Source organism: Anoplopoma fimbria, chromosome 22 (genome assembly GCF_027596085.1).
Source record: "Anoplopoma fimbria isolate UVic2021 breed Golden Eagle Sablefish chromosome 22, Afim_UVic_2022, whole genome shotgun sequence".
Classification (NCBI taxonomy): Eukaryota; Metazoa; Chordata; class Actinopteri; order Perciformes; family Anoplopomatidae; genus Anoplopoma; species Anoplopoma fimbria.
In genome coordinates this window covers 693,529-715,221 of record NC_072470.1, presented here as the reverse complement: position 1 = coordinate 715,221, position 21,693 = coordinate 693,529, and the positions used below count along the sequence as shown (strand labels likewise).

General features: G+C 40.9%; 3 protein-coding genes across 4 annotated transcripts in view; all 3 read right to left on the bottom strand.

Annotated features, from left to right (window-relative positions):
* Positions 1-1,659: 1,659 nt before the first annotated feature.
* tbx19 (T-box transcription factor 19) lies at positions 1,660-10,437 on the bottom strand. Its single transcript, XM_054623710.1, is given in 12 exon segments — positions 1,660-1,913; positions 2,073-2,223; positions 2,592-2,624; positions 2,627-2,749; positions 3,313-3,370; position 3,775; positions 4,144-4,205; positions 4,662-4,796; positions 5,756-6,032; positions 8,605-8,784; positions 8,823-8,902; positions 10,109-10,437. Coding segments are annotated over 11 exon segments (1,266 nt in total). The 5' UTR covers positions 10,109-10,437; the 3' UTR covers positions 1,660-1,747.
* A 154-nt stretch (positions 10,438-10,591) lies between these two features.
* LOC129111662 (vesicle transport protein SFT2B-like) lies at positions 10,592-19,039 on the bottom strand. 2 transcript variants are annotated; one of them, XM_054623700.1, is made up of 9 exons: positions 18,796-19,039; positions 14,887-14,976; positions 14,721-14,806; positions 14,488-14,569; positions 14,239-14,274; positions 14,020-14,078; positions 13,884-13,913; positions 13,473-13,552; positions 10,592-10,696 (listed from the first exon to the last, which is right to left on the bottom strand). In XM_054623700.1, the coding sequence occupies exons 1-8, from the start codon at positions 18,856-18,858 to the stop codon at positions 13,516-13,518; spliced, it is 483 nt and encodes a 160-aa protein (XP_054479675.1). In that variant the 5' UTR covers positions 18,859-19,039; the 3' UTR covers positions 10,592-10,696; positions 13,473-13,515. The 2 variants fall into 2 exon arrangements, with proteins under 2 accessions (XP_054479675.1, XP_054479674.1); XM_054623699.1 differs by lacking the exon at positions 10,592-10,696 and having other exon boundaries at positions 13,018-13,552.
* Positions 19,040-19,312: 273 nt separating this feature from the next.
* si:ch211-207l14.1 (RING finger protein 151) overlaps positions 19,313-21,693 on the bottom strand; it is a 3,449-nt gene continuing 1,068 nt past the window's right edge. The window contains exon 3 of the mRNA XM_054623705.1: positions 19,313-19,472. Coding sequence (XP_054479680.1) covers positions 19,365-19,472 — 108 coding nt within the window. The 3' untranslated portion in view covers positions 19,313-19,364. The remainder of the gene's footprint in view (positions 19,473-21,693) is intronic.

The window sequence follows — 21,693 nt, the reverse complement described above, 5'->3', positions numbered from 1 at the left end:
ATATATATATATATATATATATATATATATATATATATATATATATATATGTGTATATGTATATATGTATATATATACGTATATATATATATATACATATATATATATATATGTATATATATGTTTATATATATATATATATATATATGTATATATATATATATATACATATATATATATGTATATATATATATATATGTATATAGTTCCTTCTTATCATTTAGGTTTCACTCACCCTGTGGATGGAGGGATGGCTCTGATAAACGTTTCTCCTACTAGGATCAATTCAATATTACAATCTAACTTTCAAACCTTTATTGACACAGAGCAGAAAAACACAACGTTTCCTCCTTCATGCAGCAAAAACAAAGTTCAACAAGAAACAGACGTTTCAGATGTAAAACTGTAGAATTTAAATAAATTATTCTTTTGATTTATTAACTCTTTAGTTTGAAGAGAAAAGCCAACAAACAAACAAACAAACAACCAGCAGCTGAAGATGAAACTTTATCAATTCAAATATCAGTTAAATATGAATCTCTTTACTGGAACACAGCTGATGAACAGATATTAATATATAAACAGGTTAAATAGAGACGGAGAGAAACACCAGAGGACAACAACAACATCTTCACTTTCAAACGCTAGTTTTAAGGTGAAATAACATTATTATATATATTTATAGTAAGACTTAAGTTGATATTTATCCACAAACCCTAACCCGAAACCCAAATACTAGTAGCCATCAGTAAATACTAGGAGCCACCAGTAAATACTAGTAGCCAGTAGTAAATACTAGTAGCCATCAGTAAATACTAGTAGCCATCAGTAAATACTAGTAGCCATCAGTAAATACTAGTAGCCACCAGTAAATACTAGTAGCCATCAGTAAATACTAGTAGCCATCAGTAAATACTAGTAGCCAGTAGTAAATACTAGTAGCCATCAGTAAATACTAGTAGCCATCAGTAAATACTAGTAGCCATCAGTAAATACTAGTAGCCATCAGTAAATACTAGTAGCCATCAGTAAATACTAGGAGCCATCAGTAAATACTAGTAGCCACCAGTAAATACTAGTAGCCATCAGTAAATACTAGTAGCCATCAGTAAATACTAGTAGCCACTAGTAAATACTAGTAGCCATCAGTAAATACTAGTAGCCACCAGTAAATACTAGTAGCCATCCAGTAAATACTAGTAGAGCCATCAGTAAATACTAGGAGCCATCAGTAAATACTAGTAGCCACCAGTAAATACTAGTAGCCATCAGTAAATACTAGGAGCCACCAGTAAATACTAGTAGCCATCAGTAAATACTAGGAGCCATCAGTAAATACTAGGAGCCACCAGTAAATACTAGGAGCCAGTAGTAAATACTAGGAGCCATCAGTAAATACTAGTAGCCATCAGTAAATACTAGTAGCCATCAGTAAATACTAGTAGCCATCAGTAAATACTAGTAGCCACCAGTAAATACTAGTAGCCATAAATACTAGTAGCCAGTAAATACTAGTAGCCACCAGTAAATACTAGGAGCCAGTAGTAAATACTAGTAGCCACCAGTAAATACTAGTAGCCATCAGTAAATACTAGTAGCCATCAGTAAATACTAGTAGCCACCAGTAAATACTAGTAGCCACCAGTAGTAGTGTATGTACTAAAACACACTGATACTCAGTAGTATTCACTGGGCAGCAGTTATCACCATTGGTCTTCATTTCCATTTCGGCCAATCACATCCCTCCTCAGAAAGAGTGGGCGGGGCCGGGTGGCCATCCAGCCACGCCCACTCGACCGTGACTGGGTGGCTGCATGAGGCTCTCGCTGCTGATTGGTCCGTGGAGAGCCGAGCAGGGTGAGTGGGAGGGGCTTAGCTCACTGCATCCAACCGTCCACAGACAGGGATACTGACTGAACACAAACATAACAATATATATATTATAAACATACATATATATATATATATTTTTAATATATTTATTCAAAAAAATAAACATATATATAAATACAGTATTTTTTTATATAATTGATTGTAAAACTAATGATATATGGTCATGAGGTGTGCCTCACCTGGAGTTGTGAGGAGGAGGAGGAGGAGGCGGCTGTGATGAAGGAGCGTTGTTGGTGGAGGAGGACAAAGAGGAGGAGGAGGAGGAGGAGTGACGAGGGGAGGAGCTGCTCCACCCGTCGGTTAACACCTGAACTCCTTCAGACAGACACACTGACAACATCAATGAAGGAGACAGAACCATGTTTATAAACGTCTGTATGTTTACGGTTTATGAATATATAAAGTATGGACATGTGTGTTTAAAAAAAGAATTCATATCAATACATTTTATATCTTTATTGCAAAATTCAATGGAACTAAAAGTTCATTTATATTTATATTATAATAATTATAGAACAGATAAATTATTATAAACAAAAAAATATACAAAAATAAAACACACACACACACACACACACACACACACACACACACACACACACACACACACACACACACACACACACACACACACAGACAGACACAGACACAGACACACACACACACACACACACACACACACACACAGACAGAGTTACCTGAGGAGTGTGAGCGGTGAGGCAGGTAGGAGGGGGGTAAGGTGTGTGTCGTCCCGGGTAACCGTGGTGTTTGTAACCGTGGTGATGGTGTGAAGTCAGTGGGAGGCCTCCAGCGTAGGGGAAAGCCCCGCCCCCTCCGGCTGAGCACAGCGACCAGCCTGACACACAGGTTATCAGTCCAACGTTAATATTTATATACATAAATAAATGCTTATTTAATAAAAAAATACATCCATTATATTTTTAAGCGAACATTTTCTATTATATTTGGTTCCAAAATCACACTGCAGGAAATAAAACCTGTTTCAGTTCATTTCATTCTATTTGTAGTTTATATTTTTGTACATAATAAAACATTTATACTGTAAATCCAAGAAAAAATACTCTGCAGAAGTTTCTCATTACAAACTAATATTTGTTTTACAAAAAAAAAAGAACAAAACCAAAAAATGTATTTTGTATTTTGTTCTTTTTAAATATTTCTATATTATATTATAATTCTAAATTTACTGAATATAAACATGAAACTATCATAAAAATAGAATTTAAAAAATATTTTGTTCCAACAAATATTCATACATATTTTATACTTAATACACAATATTTTGTATATATACACTTATATAAATATATAAATATATATATATATATTTATATATATAAGTATTTTCCTTTAAATTAATGAATGTGTGTGAGGAATAAAAAGTATTTTTTGACTCACAGGGTTGAATCCCAACACGACTCTCTGACGACTCCGGTAAACCCCTCCCCCTGGGTTCCTGAGGCAGATAAACGAAACACTATCATGACCAGTCTGTGTGTGTGTGAGTGTGTGTGTGTGTGTGTGTGTGTGTGTGTGTGAGTGTGTGAGTGTGAGTGTGTGTGTGTGTGTGTGTGTGTGTGTGTGTGTGTGTGTGTGAGTCTCTGTGTGTGTGTGTGTGTGTGTGTGTGTGTGTGTGTGTGAGTGTGTGTGTGTGTGTGTGAGTCTGTGTGTGTGTGTGTGTGTGTGAGTCTGTGTGTGTGTGTGTGTGTGTGTGTGTGAGAGTGTGAGTGTGAGTGTGTGTGTGTGTGTGTGTGTGTGTGTGTGTGTGTGTGTGTGTGTGTGAGTGTGTGTGTGTGTGTCTCTCACTTGACACCTTCCCTCCAAACCGATGAGACGGTGAAGCTCTGAGCTCCTAATGACTCTCTAATTAGCTGCTAACGCTAACTTCCTCTGGTATCCTGGTGAGAAATGCTAAGTGTCTGCTGACTGACACCTCATTCATTCCCCTTCAGATACTACAAGTACACAAGTACTATCAGTGCCATGTCGCTCAAGTATCCTCAGTAAAAGTACAAAAGTATTATCAGCTTTATGTAGGGAAAGTTTCAGGAGTATAAGTACACAAATATGATAATAGGAGAAGTAGAAAGTAGTAGAAAAATTATTATATTCCTTTATAATAAATAATAAGACTATATATATATATATATATATATATATATATATTATATGTATTATATGTGGTAGGCGTTTTTCTGATGGAGTCCGGTGAACAGATGTTTGTCTCACCTCTCTTTAGCGTCCAGGAAGGCTTTAGCAAACGGGTTGTACTTGATCTTCAGAGCCGTGATCTGAACACAAAGAACACATGAAAAACATACAAAACAAGATACAAAAAAACACCCAAAATACACCCAAAACCACGAGAAAAACATACCAAAAAAACACCAAAACTACATGAAAAACACATAAAAAACAACGTAAAACACACATGAAACCCCCAAAACCCCCAATAATACCCCATAAACACATCAGCACGGAACCATAATATTCTATTCACATTATTTAACCCTCATTTCACAGCTTTTGACTCTTCTATTCTTGTAAATATGGAATGATATCATTAAATTAAACTATATTATTATGATATTTATTGTTCCATGAATTTAATTATATTTATTTTACAAACAACACGTGGAGCTGTGTATCAACACATTTACAGTCTTTAATAAATATAATATATTTGACCTCCCAGATGATGAAGAACCAGCTTGGTGTGTACATGTACGCGCTGTGTGTACTTGTACCTCCTCGTTCTGGTAGGCGGTGACGGCGATGAACTGCGTCTCTTTGAAGGAAACGTTGGAGACGAGCCGATGACGGGAGCCGACGCACACGATGTGGAGCTGAGGCTCGTACTTATGGAGCGAGTTCAGCATGATCTGAGGACGACAACCCATCACACTGTACATGTGTACAAGTACCTCCAGCGTGTGCTTCAACACAGGGGAGGAAAGTTCTCTGAGCCGAAGTTTCAGAAGTGATTTTGAATGAATGAACAACAAAAACCTGGTCCAGGTGTAGTTTATGGACCAGAGCCATCTTTGTGTTTTGGCCCAAACACTCTTTTATCCATCACCCCCCCCCCCTCCTCCTCCTCACTAACGAGGCCCAATTAACCAATCCCAGCTCTCCAGGCAGACACACAAAAACAAACTGTTTTCTATTCAGATTGAGAGGCTGGCTGACCCCACCACTCTGTGTGTGTGTGTGTGTGTGTGTGTGTGTGTGTGTGTGTGTGTGTGTGTGTGTGTGTGTGTGTGTGTGTGTGTGTGTGTGTCAAATATAGTTTACCTCTCTCTCTCTCATCCACCTGAAGCATGATGGGTAAATTAATTTCCCGGTAAAAAACATAATTACCATAATGTACAAATAAACTGAGCAATTATTTCATTATGGCCGAGCTCTCTGTTCCAGCTCTGTGTGTGTGTGTGTGTGTGTGTGTGTGTGTGTGTGTGTGTGTGTGTGTGTGTGTGTGTGTATAATGGGGTAAATATAAACAACGTTATTGCCAATTTTTCTAGTGTGTGTTTGTGTCCGTGTGGAGGCCTCTCGACAGGAAGTGCATTAAACCGCCGCCGGCCAATTAAGAGCGGTTTATCCGGTTCCCGTGGTTACGAGGGGGCGAGCAGGTGAAGTAGAGCAAAGAGAGGGAGTGAAGTGGTTAATTAGAGGCGGTAGTCTCTCGCCCACTCCAGCTCTTCGTTCTTGACATGAAGAGCTGGATAATGCACCAATGAAGAAGAAGAAGTGAAGGAAGGGAACGAGGAGGAGAGAAGGAGACGTGAACCAATGACAGGAAGTAAACAAACAAACAAAGGTCAACAGAACGAGTCCTCACCTGTCCTCCTCCGTTGACCTTGTTGGTGAGTTTGACCTTGTTGAAGGTCACGGCCGCCTTCATCCAGTGGGCGCCGAAGTTTGGGGAGTCCGGGTGGATGTAGATGCCGCCGTGGCCCCGCCCCTCGCCGCGGCCCTCCGCCCGGCCCGCCGCCACCCACTCCCCGTTCACGAACTTCCAGCGGCAGCCGTCGGCCGGCACGAAGTCCAGCAGGAAGGAGTACATGGAGCTGGGGTCCAGACCGGACACGCTGACCTTCAGGACCGGGAACATACGGCTGGAAACACATTCACATCGTTATGGTGCTGAGCAAAGACTGGAGACCATGTGACCATGTGACCCTGTGACCACCATGTGACCCACAGGTCAACAATAAAAAAACACTAACAACCCACAGGTGGATTGAGGACCCACATGGGACTGAAGAGCCACAGGTGTATTTTAGTTGTTGATTGGGCTTCTGGTAATTGATTATTATATCATGTTTGGTGTTTGTAGTCTAAAGCAGATAATCAATCGGAGCAGAAAGAAGCAGAAAGTACAGAACAGGTGATGAAATAAATAAGCTCTCTGTGTTTCTGCGACCCTGCAGCGGTAACAGCAGCTGAAGTGGCGTTCTGCAGGTGTGAATGGAGTGTTTCCACCGCGGGGCTCGACCGGTCAACACGCCTCGGCAGAAACAAACACGGCATCACCGCTAACGGCTGCTAGCGACACTAATGAATAACCCCGATCAGCAGGACCGCTGATCTGGAGTCAGCTTCAAACACACGGAGAGAACAGAACAGTCCTCTTAGTGGTTTTACCTCGAAAACAAACCGACTCCTAAAAACAATCATCATGTGAAAATACTCTACAATACTCAGTTATAGGAAACATTTATGATGTTTTCACCGTCATAAACTAAAGAAACTACATCACAGCCAACAGTAAATCAATAAATCCAGGTGTGGAGGAACAGCCCGTTAGTTCTAGCTTGGACCCAGATGTTATTTAACTGGTGAAATGTGGACGCTCTCTCAGATTGATGGAGAAGCTTCACCTCCGATTCAAGAGGCTTCTTCAGCTCTGAATGAAGGGATTCAACCTCTGTACGGGTTTTCACACCTGAAGGACCTGAATACCAACACAGGCGTGATCAGACCTCATCTGAGGACGGTTTGGCATTCGGCTGACAACTAATCACGACTGATTTACAACTTATTGGTTCAGGAAGTCTGATCTCGTGATGTTCCTGTGAGAATCTGTCAAACTTTAAGTATGGGCAGAAGACTAATTAGGCCAAATTAGTGGAAACACCTGTGGGATTTGCAACCTCAGGTGGGTTAACCCCACGGTGTGGGTTAACGTGCCCACAGGTGGGTTAACCCCTCAGGTGGGTTAACGTAACGACCCACAGGTGGGTTAACGTAACGACCCACAGGTGGGTTAACGTAACGACCCACAGGTGGGTTAATGGGTGGGTTAACGACCCACAGGTGGGTTAACGTAACGACCCAGGGCGGGTTAACGACCCACAGGTGGGTTAACGACCCACAGGGGGTTAACGGGGGGGTTAACGTAACGACCCACAGGGGGTTACAGGTGGGTTAACGACCCACAGGTGGGTTAACGTAACGACCCACAGGTGGGTTAACGTACCGACCCACAGGTGGGTTAACGTACGACCCACAGGTGGGTTAACGTAACGACCCACAGGTGGGTTAACGTGGGTTAACGTAACGACCCACAGGTGGGTTAACGACCCACAGGTGGGTTAACGGGTTAACGTAACGACCCACAGGTGGGTTAACGGGGGTTAACGACCCACAGGTGGGTTAACGACACAGGTGGGTTAACGTAACCCCACAGGGGTTAACGGGGGGTTAACGTTGGGTTAACGTAACGACCCACAGGGGGTTAACGACCCACAGGGGGTTAACGTAACGACCCACAGGGGGTTAACGAACCACCCACCGACCCACAGGGGGTTAACGTAACGACCCACAGGTGGGTTAACGTAACGGGGGTTACCCCCACAGGGGGTTAACGTAACGACCCACAGGGGGTTAACGTAACGACCCACAGGGGGTTAACGTAACGACCCACAGGGGGTTAACGGGGGGTTAACGTAACGACCCACAGGGGGTTAACGACCACAGGGGGTTAACGTAACGACCCACAGGGGGTTAACGACCCACAGGGGGTTAACGTGGGTTAACGACCCACAGGGGGTTAACGACCCACAGGGGGTTAACGTAACGACCCACAGGGGGTTAACGACCCACAGGGGGTTAACGTAAGATGGGTTACCCACAGGGGGTTAACGACCCTCAGGGGGTTAACGTTAACGACCCACAGGGGGTTAACGTAACGACCGGGGGTTAACCCCTCAGGGGGTTAACGTAACGACCCACAGGGGGTTAACGTAACGACTCACAGGGGGTTAACGTTACGACCCACAGGGGGTTAACGGGGGGTTAACGACCCACAGGGGGTTAACGTAACGACTCACAGGTGGGTTAACATAACGACTCACAGGGGGGTTAACGTAGACCCTCAGGGGGTTAACGTAACGACAGGTGGGTTACCACAGGGGGGTTAACGTTAACGACTCACAGGGGGTTAACGTAACGACCCACAGGGGGGTTAACGACCCTCAGGGGGTTAACGTAACGACCCACAGGTGGGTTAACGTAACGACCCACGGGGGGTTTAACGTAACGACCCTCAGGGGGTTAACGACCCACAGGTGGCCCGTTGACCCCTGACCTTGAGCACAGAGGGGGCGGATCAGACACTTATCTGGTTGTCTTGGAGAGTGCTTGTGGTTCTGGGTGCTGACTTGTCCCCGTAGTGAGAAGTCTTACCGTCCGTTCTTGGTGACGATCATCTCGTTGGTGATCAGCTGGAACTTCCTCCACAGCTCGGCGTCCTCCAGCATCACCCGGAGCTCCCTCTCCGTCGGGTCGCCCTTCTCCCGTCCGGCCTGCAGCTCGCTCTCCACGGCGCTCAGCAGCCGGGACATGCAGCGCTCAGCCGAGCCGGGGCTGCAGACCGACCCGACCGACCCGCCGGTACCGACCACCCCGCGGAGGAGGAGGAGGTCCGGTCTGCTGAGGACACAGAACCAGACTCCCCGTCCTCCTGAAGACCCTCCACCTTCATCTGAAAAATAACCAGGTCACATTTAGACATTGATTTAGAAACATTGTGTCGGCTTCATGAATCCTGAATGAGGACGTAACTTCAGTTTTAATGTGATGATGAAGAAGAGGAGGAAGAGGAGGGAGTTTGGATCCGTGGAAGATTTAACTCAGGATTATGAATCACGTTCTGAGTGGTCAGTGACGGTTAAAGAATAAAGATTAATAGGATTTACTTTATGAATAAACAGCCTTTAAATACCTCAAATCATTTATAATCAACTTTGTCTCAAATCACTGAATTGTTCTGAAAAGCATTTAAATTAAATAAATTAAATTGATTTAAAACACATTTGATGATATTTTGTATATTTGCAGCTTTACTATATACCGAGTATAGTTTCATTAGAACACAGATATTATATTTATTAAACATTAGTTTTATTATAAGCAGTAATTATAAAAAAAATCACATATTTATTTAATGTTTTGACAGATTCTTTGCTTAATTTAAATAAAGGTGTACATAACAGAAATAACTTTATGATTTAATTTATTTTCTAGCTTTGATTATAATGTAATTAACAAAATAATAATATTAATAATAAATATATTAATCTGCATCACGTTAACTCACTCATGTTAAGGATTTCACTACGGCTCCAATATTCACTCACAAACAGAATTGAATTCATCATTTTAATTTATTGAGATGAACAAATGGTGAAGCAGTAATAATACTATATTATACAAATACTAAATACATATATTTATATATATATATATAAAATATTAATATATATAAATATATGAGATAATAACTTTTTAAATTTAAATCTCTGATGAAATAATTTTAAATATTCTCTTTGTGTTATTTTCATCTTTATATTCGTAGAATTTTAACCTTGTTTAGGAACAAATCATTTTTTTATTAAAATCATGTGTTTTTGGTTGTTGCATTAATAAATATCTCGCTGGGAGACGACCGTTTGTTCTAATTGGATAACGACTTAATTACAAACTGCAGCTGGACGGAGCGACGAATTCAAAAAGAGACTAAATAAATACAATCAAATGTATTCAATAAAAACTAATATAAACATAAATCACTGACACATTCAACATTAAAATAAGAAGAAAAATATCACAAATATTAACTTTAAATTCTTATAAAGAATAAATAAATAATTAAAGCTCCTTTAGTGAATAATAATAAAAACAAACTTACCTGAGACACGGAGGGGAAATAATCCAAAACACAAAGGTGAGAATCTGAGAATAAAGAGTTATTGATTATTATTATTAGAATTATGATGATGATGATGAAGATGAAGAGTTGAGTCAGATGTGAAGCTGCTCAGCCTCAAACCGACCACAGGACTGAACCTCTCTCTTCATCACGTCTACATCCGTCTGCAGCTTCATCTTCATCATCATCACCATCATCACCATCATCGAAAAAGGTTTGTCAAATTATTATCTTTTAGCAACACTGAAAAAACAATGAATAAATAAAAAACAAATAATAAGGTTATCGATACAACTAAACAATTAATCAATAACTTCTATCAATAAATAAGAAAAAGTTTACAATAAATAAATAAATAAGAAAAAGAAAAAAGACAAAACAATAAATCAATGAATCAAACAAAGAGCTTCATGTTTTCTGGTTTCATCTTCAGGTTTTTGGAACAGAAATATCAGCTGATCAATAACTGATCAAGAGATCCCCAGAGGATCAATACCAGTTCAGACGTCAGCTGTTCAGAGCAGCATGTAATGGAGACCAGGTCAACATCTGGAGACACCGAGACACCTGGAGGAGTTTAATCAACGGCAGAGATTACTGGACTTAAAGGATTGAACAGGTACACACACACACACACACACACACACACACTACAACACACACACACACACATCTACTAACACACACACACACACACACACACACACACACACACACACATCTACTAACACACACACACACACACACACACTACTAACACACACACACACACACACACATCTACTAACACACACACACACACACACACGTCTAACACACGTGTACACAACTAACACACACACACACACACACACGTCTAACACACGCACACACACACATCTACTAACACACACACACACACACACACGTCTAACACACGCACACACACACATCAACTAACACACACGCACACACACGTGTACTAACACACACACAAACACACATCTACTAACGCACACACACACACACACACACATCTACTAACACACACACACACACACACACACTAACACGTCTAACACACACGCACACACACACAACACACCACAACACACACACACACACACACTAACACACACACACACATCTACTAACACACACATCTACTAACACACACACACCACACACATCTACTAACACACACACACACACACACTAACACATCACACTACACACACACACACACACACACACACACACACACACACACACACATCTACTAACACACACACACACACACACACACACACACACACACACACACACACACACACACACACACACACACACACACACTCTGCTTTCATCAGCCTGTTAAATTCACCTTCAAAATAAAGTTAATTCAGTTAAAGACTTTAATATTTATTCAAAATAAAAACAGATCATAAAACAAATAAAATGTAAACAAGTCGTTTTTGATGAAACAGAAACTTAATGAGATGAACTTTAATTGAATAAGAGTCATTTTATTTAAACAACACTTCAAAATAAAATACTTTTTGTGTATTCTTAAGGAACATTTTTTCATATTTTTTCCCATGAAAATTTACTGAAAATGTTTTGATTGCTTACAAAATAATTACCAGAAAAATACTAAAAAAATAAATATAGATTTTTTGTAATTTTACAAAAAAATGACCAAAATTGACCAGAGAAATTACAAAGAATGACGCAAAAATTATTAAATTTTGATGAACATTTATTTTGAAAATGAAGGGAAGTCTTGAAATGAGTGACTTTTGAATTAAAGTTAAACTATTTACAGTTAATTTCCTTTTACAATAAACCAGACAAACTGACAAACATGAGTGAAAACATTTGGACCATAAAAACATCAGAAACTACAACTCCCACAGTGAGACGTTCAGGGTGCGTAGGTATTTTGAAAACTCAGACATAAACGATAAATGAAGAAGCAGCTTCAATTCATTTCTTCATGTATTTCTTCTCTGGTTTTATTCATTTCATCTTTTTTAAATATTATCATAATATATATATTTAAAGTTTCAAAGGAGTAACTTCAGTGTTTTTCACTTCCTGTTGGAGACAAAATAAAAGTCTTTGTCTCTAAAGTTCTTCAGTGTGATCAATAAAATGTATTGATATCATATTATTATAATAATCATAATAATATATTCTATTATTCTATTATTGTTGTTGTTTGTAGAGGAAAATGAACTTGTGATTATTTTCATTATGGATTCCAACCCTAACCCAACTCTATTGATTCCATATTGATTAGATGATTGTGATTGATTGAGATTCTCCTCGTTAGATTTTAATGAACATAATTTAATATCATTGGAGGAACTCAGTAGACTGAAAATAACTATTTGTGTTACGCTTTTACCTTGAAATCCATCCAATAAAAATGAATTTCACGTTAAAAGTTTTAATTAAATTATTACAATGATGTTAAATATTTTATTCATAATTATTTTATTATTATTTTATTATTATTCTATTATTATTTTGGTCTCGTCTCCCTGAATATAAAATACAGCAGCATTTAAATATATAAAAATAGAAACATTAGAAACAGTGTTGGCAGGTAACAGACAGGAAGCATGCTAACAGCTAACAGTGGCTACATGCTAACACTGGTTACATGCTAACAGTTAAAAGTGGCTGCAAGCGAAAGGCTAACAGTGGCTACATGCTAACAGTGTCTACATGCTAACAGTGTCTACATGCTAACAGTGGCTACATGCTAACAGTGGCTACATGCCAACATGCTAACAGTGGCTACATGCTAACAGTGGCTACATGCCAACATGCCAACAGTGGCTACATGCTAACACTGGTTACATGCTAACAGTTAAAAGTGGCTACATGCCAACATGGCTACATGCTAACAGTGGCTACATGCTAACAGTGGCTACATGCCAACATGCCAACAGTGGCTACATGCTAACACTGGTTACATGCTAACAGTTAAAAGTGGCTGCAAGCGAAAGGCTAACAGTGGCTACATGCTAACAGTGGCTACATGCTAACAGTGGCTACATGCCAACATGCCAACAGTGGCTACATGCTAAAAGTGGCTTCATGCTAACAGTTAAAAATGGCTGCAAGTGAAAGGCCAACAGTGGCTACATGCTAACAGTGGCAAGATGCCAACATGCCAACAGTGGCTACATGCTAACAGTGGCTACATGCTAACAGTGGCTAGATGCCAACATGCTAACAGTGGCTTCATGCTAACAGTGGCTTCATGCTAACAGCTAACAGTGATTTGAACAGTCTCAGGTTCTGGAGGTTGAAATGTTTAAGGCCTTCGATCAGCTGCTGATTGGATACACACCTCGAGTAGTCCTGCGTCCTGATTGGTCGAGACTTGAGGTCACTCAGACGCACATGGAACATAACTTGATGACACCGTCCCTGAGAGACGAGACGACAGATTATTAATCAATAATCAATCAATCAATCAATCAATCAATGTATCGATCAGTTAATTAAACTATCAAACATTTTCATTTCATTTTCATGAATAGTTAATTAACAGTAAATAAACCAACGAGTGCATAAAGCATTGAGAAAACTTTCCATTTTGAAAAATATAGTTTAATCAAAACAAATAAAAAATAGAAAATAGTGATAAAATAGAATACATATTAATTACAAAATAAAATATAGGGTAGATTAATAATAATATCTAAAAATATAGAATGAAATAAAGGGATACAATATAATTATAAAAAGTGTGTGTTACCTGGCAAAAGGGATGTATGAAAGGCCGTACCTGTGAAGAACAAGAGCAGTTAGACAGGTAGAAATATATATTTATATATATATATATATATATATATATATTTTATATTGAATTTATATATAAATGTGATTCATACCAGGCAAAGGCCAGAAACTGAAGGACGCAGAAAAGTAGAGCGAGACCGTTGTTCTTCCACTGAAGAGAGAATCAAGAAATTAAAACAGAAACTAAAAGATATAAATATATAAATAATAGTAAAAAAATAATAATAATAAATTCATAATAATAATAAAAATAATAATAATAAATTAATAATAATACATTAGTAAATATAAGCTGTGTTTGTGTTTCTTACCCAGAATGCAGCACAAAGCGTCAACACCAGACAAACCTGCAGAACGATTGTTTGTGTTTGTATTATCACAATGAGTACTTTTACTGCTGATTATGCTCACACAAGTACCACTACTATTACTAGTAGTACTACTACCACTACGACTATTACTAGTAGTACTACTACTACTACTACGACTATTACTAGTAGTACTACTACTACTACTACGACTATTACTAGTAGTACTACTACTACTACTTGTGTTCTCACCATCATGATGACGGTGGCGAACGCTCTCTCTTTAGCACACATGGTCTTCACCTGCCGACACGGACCAATCAGGAACATGGTGCTGAAACCAAACAAGTAGGAGCTGAGGCATGATGGGTAATGTAGTTTATACCGGGATGAGAGCGATCAGGAGGTTTATTGACAACGGGAGAATCAGATATTAAACAGATCGGACCGGGTCAGACCGGGTCGGTTCTGGTTCTGGTTGGTACCTGGCCAGAGCGCTGATGTTTCCCACACTGTAGAGGACAGCGAACACAGCGAGACCGACGCGTGGGATCCACAGCATGCAGCTCCCCTAGTGGACGGAGAGACCGGGTTGTTACCACGGTTACACGGGGGACAGCGGGGACAGGTGGTTACCGTAGCAACACTCACCAGGATGGAGCAGACGATGCCCAGGACGAAGCAGACCGCGAAGCCCTTCATCCTGGTACCCCAGGCCAGCGTCGACACCTGATTGGCTCTCTGCAGAGGAGTCATCATCATCATCATCATCATCATCATCTACAAAATAAAAGCTCCTTCTCTTTTCTTTCTTTAACATATTCATGTTAATGTTTATTCTTCCTTCAGGCTAAATTACAGTGGGGCAAAAAGTATTTAGTCAGCCACCAACTGTGCAGGTTCTCCCAGTTAAAAAGATGAGAGGCCTGTAATCATCATAGGTACACTTCAACTGTGAGAGACAGAATGAGAAAAAAATTCCTGAAAATCACATTGTCTGATTTTTAAATAATATATTTGCAAATTATGGTGGAAAATAAGTATTTGGTCAATAACAAAAGTTCATCTCAATACTTAGTTATATACCCTTTGTGGGCAATGACAGAGGTCAAACGTTTTCTGTAAGTCTTCACAAGCTTTTCACACACTGTTGCTGGTGTTTTGGCCCATTCCTCCATGCAGACCTCCTCTAGAGCAGTGATGTTTTCGGGCTGTCGCTGGGCAACACGGACTTTCAACTCCCTCCACAGGTTTTCTATGGGGTTGAGATCTGGAGACTGGCTAGGCCACTCCAGGACCTTGAGATGCTTCTTACGAAGCCACTCCTTGGTTGCCCGGGCGGTGTGTTTGGGATCATGGTCATGCTGAAAGACCCAGCCACGTTGCATCTTCAATGCCCTTGCTGATGGAAGGAGGTTTTCACTCAAAGTCTCCCGATACATGGCCCCATTCATTCTTTCCTTTACACGGATCAGTCGTCCTGGTCCCCTTGCAGAAAAACAGCCCCAAAGCATGATGTTTCCACCCCCATGCTTCACAGCAGGTATGGTGTTCTTTGGATGCAACTCGGCATTCTTTCTCCTCCAAACACCACGAGTTGAGTTTTTACCAAAAAGTTCTATTTTGGTTTCATCTGACCATATGACATTCTCCCAATCCTCTCCTGGATCATCCAAATGCTCTCTAGCAACCTTCAGACGGGCCTGGACATGTACTGGCTTAAGCAGGGGGACACGTCTGGCACTGCAGGGTCTGAGTCCCTGGCGGCGTAGTGTGTTACTGATGGTAGCCTTTGTTACTTTGGTCCCAGCTCTCTGCAGGTCATTCACTAGGTCCCCCGTGTGCTTCTGGGAGTTTTGTTCACCGTTCTTGTGATCATTTTGGCCCCACGGGGTGAGATCTTGCGTGGAGCCCCAGATCGAGGGAGATTATCAGTGGTCTTGTATGTCTTCCAGTTTCTAATAATTGCTCCCACAGTTGATTTCTTCACACCAAGCTGCTTACCTATTGCAGATTCAGTCTTCCCAGCCTGGTGCAGGTCTACAGTTCTGTTTCTGGTGTCCTTTGACAGCTCTTTGGTCTTGGCCATAGTGGAGTTTGGAGTGTGACTGTTTGAGGTTGTGGACAGGTGTCTTTTATACTGATAACAAGTTCAAACAGGTGCCATTAATACAGGTAACGAGTGGAGGACAGAGGAGCCTCTTAAAGAAGAAGTTACAGGTCTGTGAGAGCCAGAAATCTTGCTTGTTTGTAGGTGACCAAATACTTATTTTACTGAGGAATTTACCAATTAATTCATTAAAATCCTACAATGTGATTTCATTCTTTCCCCCATTCTGTCTCTCATAGTTGAAGTGAACCTATGATGATTACAGGCCTCTCTCATCTTTTTAAGTGGGAGAACTTGCACAATTGGTGGCTGACTAAATACTTTTTTGCCCCACTGTAAATATTAACACTCAACAAAGTACATTTACTCAATAAACAGGTACTTGTACTTCTCAGAGTAAATACTGTAGTTTTACTGCACAATAAAGTCATTGAAATGAGCTGCAGCTTTAAAGTGAAGAACACAGGATGTAGTATTATATATACGATTGAGTATTATTATATATATTATAAGTATTATTATATATACTATTGAGTAGTATTATATATATTATAAGTATTATTATATATACTATTGAGTAGTATTATATATATTATAAGTATTATTATATATACTATTGATATATTATATATATACTATTATTATTATATAAACTATTGAGCATTATTATATATATTATAAGTATTATTATTATTATATATTGAGCATTTATATATATTATAAGTATTATTATATATACTATTGAGTATTATTATATATACTATTGAGTTATTATATATACTATTGAGTATTATTATATATACTATTGAGTATTATTATATATACTATTGAGCATTATTATATATATTATAAGTATTATTATATATACTATTGAGTAGTATTATATATACTATTGAGTATTATTATATATATTATTATATTATTATATATTATAAGTATTATTATATATACTATTGAGCATTATTATATATATTATAAGTATTATTATATATACTATTGAGTAGTATTATATATACTATTGAGCATTATTATATATATTATAAGTATTATTATATATACTATTGAGTATTATTATATAAACTATTGAGCATTATTATATATACTATTGAGTTATTATATATATTATAAGTATTATTATATATACTATTGAGTAGTATTATATATATTATAAGTATTATTATATATACTATTGAGTAGTATTATATATACTATTGAGCATTATTATATATATTATAAGTATTATTATATATACTATTGAGCATTATTATATATACTATTGAGCATTATTATATATACTATTATTATATATATACTATTGAGTAGTATTATATATACTATTGAGTAGTATTATATATACTATTGAGTAGTATTATATATATTACAAGTATTACTCTGCAGAATGAGGACTTTTACTTTCAGTACTTCAAGTATATTTAGAAGATAATACTTTTGTAGTTTTACTGGATTAATGTTGTGAATGCAGGATGTTAACTAAAGGAGGAAGTATCTGTATCTGTAGTACTTGTAGTACTTGTAGTATTTGTAGTACTTGTAGTACTTGTACACTACTGGTATTAGTACTTCATGAGTAAATACATAAATACACACTTCTAGTGTTACTGGTTTAACTTCTGCAGGCTAGCAGGCTAACAGACTAGCAGGCTAACAGACTAGCAGGCTAACAGATTAGCAGGCTAAAGGCTAAATACAGGCTAGCAGGCTAACAGGCTAACAGACTAGCAGGCTAACAGACTAGCAGGCTAACAGACTAGCAGGCTAACAGGCTAACAGGCTAGCAGACTAACAGGCTAGCAGGCTAACATACTAGCAGGCTAACATACTAGCAGGCTAGCAGGCTAGCAGACTAGCAGGCTAACATACTAGCAGGCTAACATACTAGCAGGCTAGCAGGCTAACATACTAGCAGGCTAGCAGGCTAACAGGCTAACATACTAGCAGGCTAGCAGACTAACAGGCTAACATACTAGCAGGCTAGCAGGCTAACAGGCTAGCAGGCTAGCAGGCTAACAGACTAACAGGCTAGCAGACTAGCAGGCTAACAGGCTAACAGGCTAACAGGCTAACAGACTAGCAGGCTAACAGGCTAGCAGGCTAACAGACTAGCAGGCTAGCAGGCTAACAGGCTAGCAGGCTAACAGACTAGCAGGCTAACAGACTAGCAGGCTAACATACTAGCAGGCTAACATACTAGCAGGCTAACAGGCTAACATACTAGCAGGCTAACATACTAGCAGGCTAACAGGCTAGCAGGCTAACATACTAGCAGGCTAACAGGCTAGCAGGCTAACATACTAACAGGCTAGCAGGCTAACATACTAGCAGGCTAACAGGCTAACATACTAGCAGGCTAACATACTAGCAGGCTAACATACTAGCAGGCTAACAGGCTAGCAGGCTAACAGGCTAGCAGGCTAGGCTAGTTCCGGTACCTCCAGGATCCCGTCGCTGTGTCCTTCGTCCTGTCCGCTCAGAACCTTCTTTAGTTTGTCCATTCTGCCGGACTCAGTGTGTTCAGTGTTTCTTTGTGTTTCTCAGGTGTAGGTGTAGGTGTGTTTCTCAGGTGTGTTCAGTGTTTCTCAGGTGTGTTCAGGTGTGCTCAGTGTCAACACAGCAACAGGTGCAGCGCTTCCGCCTGCAGTACCGCCTGCAGTACCGCCCCCGGCCGCAGTGAGAGCGGAGGGAGGGAGGGGGCGCTGTTTCCTCCCCACAGACACACTCAACAAGTTCAGTGACTCAAGTTCTTTTATTAATTAATTAATTTATTGTTGTAGGAAACTTCACTCAAACTCTCTGACATGTTGTGAACAGTTTTATCAAGAATTAAATCACTAAAAACAGCTTACAATCACACTTTATTGAGAGTTATATATATATATATATATATATATATATATATATATATATATATATATATATCTGATGATGTCACAGAGGTGGAGGTGTGGGTGGCCTATGACGACATGTGCTGTTGTGACGTCTGAGGGTCCCTCCCGGTGACTCAGGGCACTTTGACCCGGGCGGAGCTCCAGGAGACCGGCTGAGGAACCGACACCTGAACGTTACACACCGGACACCACTGCCTCCTCCACAACCACTCCTCTATGCACTGAGGGGGGAGAGAGAGAGAGAGAGAGTTACATTACATTACATTACATTACAGTCATGTAGCAGACGCTTTTATCCAAAGCGACTTACAGGAAGTGTATTCAACATAGGTATTCAAGAGAACTACTAGTCACCAGAAGTCATAAGTGCATCTCCTTTCTTAAACAAGCATCTTAAAGCATAAACCAGAGCAAAAGTATAGTGCAGAGGCGAGTTACTACGAAAACAATAAGTGCTACAAACTACTACGAATATAATAAGTGCAGCGAACTGCTACGAATGCAATAAGTGCTACGAGGAAGGCTCAGGGTAGTATTTCTTGAAGAGGTGAGTTTTCAGCCTGCGCCTAAAGATGGGCAGCGACTCTGCTGTCCTGACATCAGTGGGGAGTTCATTCCACCACTGAGGGGCCAGGACAAGAGAACAGACGTGCTGCAGCTTTCTGGACGAGCTCCAGAGGTCTGATGGCCGACGCCGGGGCTCCAGTAGTGAGTTGCAGTAGTCCAGGCGGGAGATGACCAGAGCCTGTAGAGCACCTGCACCGTCTCCTCAGGGAGGAAGGGGCGAATCCTCCTGATGTTGTAGAGGAGGAATCTGCAGGAGCCTGTGACCGATGCAATGTTTGCTGAGAACGACAGTTGGTCGTCCAGGGTCACACCCAGATTCCTCACAGTCCCAGTTGGCGTCACCACGGCATCATCATGGACAGGTGGTGATGGACAGGTCTCAGCGGGGCAGCCCTTCCCCGGGAGGAACAGTAGCTCGGTTTTGTCCAGGTTCAGCTTCAGGTGGTGTGTCGCCATCCACCTCGAGATGTCAGCCAAGCACGCAGCAATGCGTGCCTCCACTTGGGTGTCACCGGGAGGAAATGACAAGACCAGCTGGGTGTCATCGGCATAACAATGGTAAGAGAAGTCATGCGAGCGAATAACAGAACCCAGAGATGTTGTGTAGAGCGAGAAGAGAAGGGGGCCCAGAACTGAACCTTGTGGAACCCCGTAGTCAGCATGCGTGGTTCCGACACGGCCCCCTCCATGTCACCTGGTAGGATCGGCCTGTCAGGTAGGATGCAAACAGGGAGAGTGCAGAGCCTGAGACGCCCATCCCCTCGAGGGTGGAGAGGAGGATCTGGTGGTTCACTGTGTCAAACGCCGCTGACAGGTCCAGGAGAATCAGGACAGAGGAGAGAGAGTTCGCTCTCGCAGCGTGAAGCGACTCTGTCACCGCAAGGAGGGCCGTCTCTGACGAGTGACCCACCTTGAACCCGGACTGGTGGGGGTCCAAGAGGTTGTTCTGGTGGAGGTAGGAAGACAGTTGTTTAGAGACAGCGCGTTCAAGCGTTTTGGATAGAAAGGGTAGAAGAGAAACCGGTCTGAAGTTCTTGACATCAGAGGGGTCAAGTGATGGTTTTTTCAGAAGGGGGTGACTCTGGCAGTCTTGAAAGCCGAGGGAAAGCATCCCGAGACGAGAGATGTGTTGATGAGGTGGGTGAGGAAAGGAAGGAGTTCAGTGGCAATAGACTGAAGAAGAGGGGAGGGGATCGGGTCAAGGGAGCACGTGGTGGGGCGGTTAGATGTAACAAGGTCGAGGACCTCGTTAGGGGAGAGGGGAGCAAAATAGGGTAAGATGGGGTGTGGAGAGGGAAGGGGGAGCTGAGGGGGAAGAGCTGGAGAGGGTAGAGAGGGAGAGGGTGGACAGGGAGAGGGGGCTGAGAGAAGGAGGATCTGATATCGTTTACCTTCTTGTCAAAGAAGTTGGCGAAATCATCAGGGAGAAGGGAGGAAGTAGGAGGAGGGGGTGGGGGTTGGAGGAGTGAAGAGAAAGTTTCAGAGTTTTTTAGGATTGGAAGCAGAGGTTAGGATTTTAGAGCGGAAAAAAGCCGCTTTAGCAGTAGCTAGAGAGGAGGAAAAAGTGGAAAGGAGAGATTGGAAGTTAAGAAGGTCCTCCGGGAGTTTGCCTGTTCTCCATTTACGCTCAGCCGCTCTTAGGCTCCGTCTATCAGTACGCACTGAGTCCCACAGCCATGGGGCAGGAGGAGTTGGGCGTGCAGGCCTGGAGGTGAAGGGACAGAGGTTGTCCAAAGAGGAGGAAAGGGTGGAGAGGAGAAGATCAGTAGCAGTATCGGGGGATAGGAGAGAGAAGGATTCAGGGTCAGGGAGGGCAGAGGTAACGGAAGAGGAAAGATCAGCGGGGGAGAGGGAGCGGAGGTGACTACGGGTAGA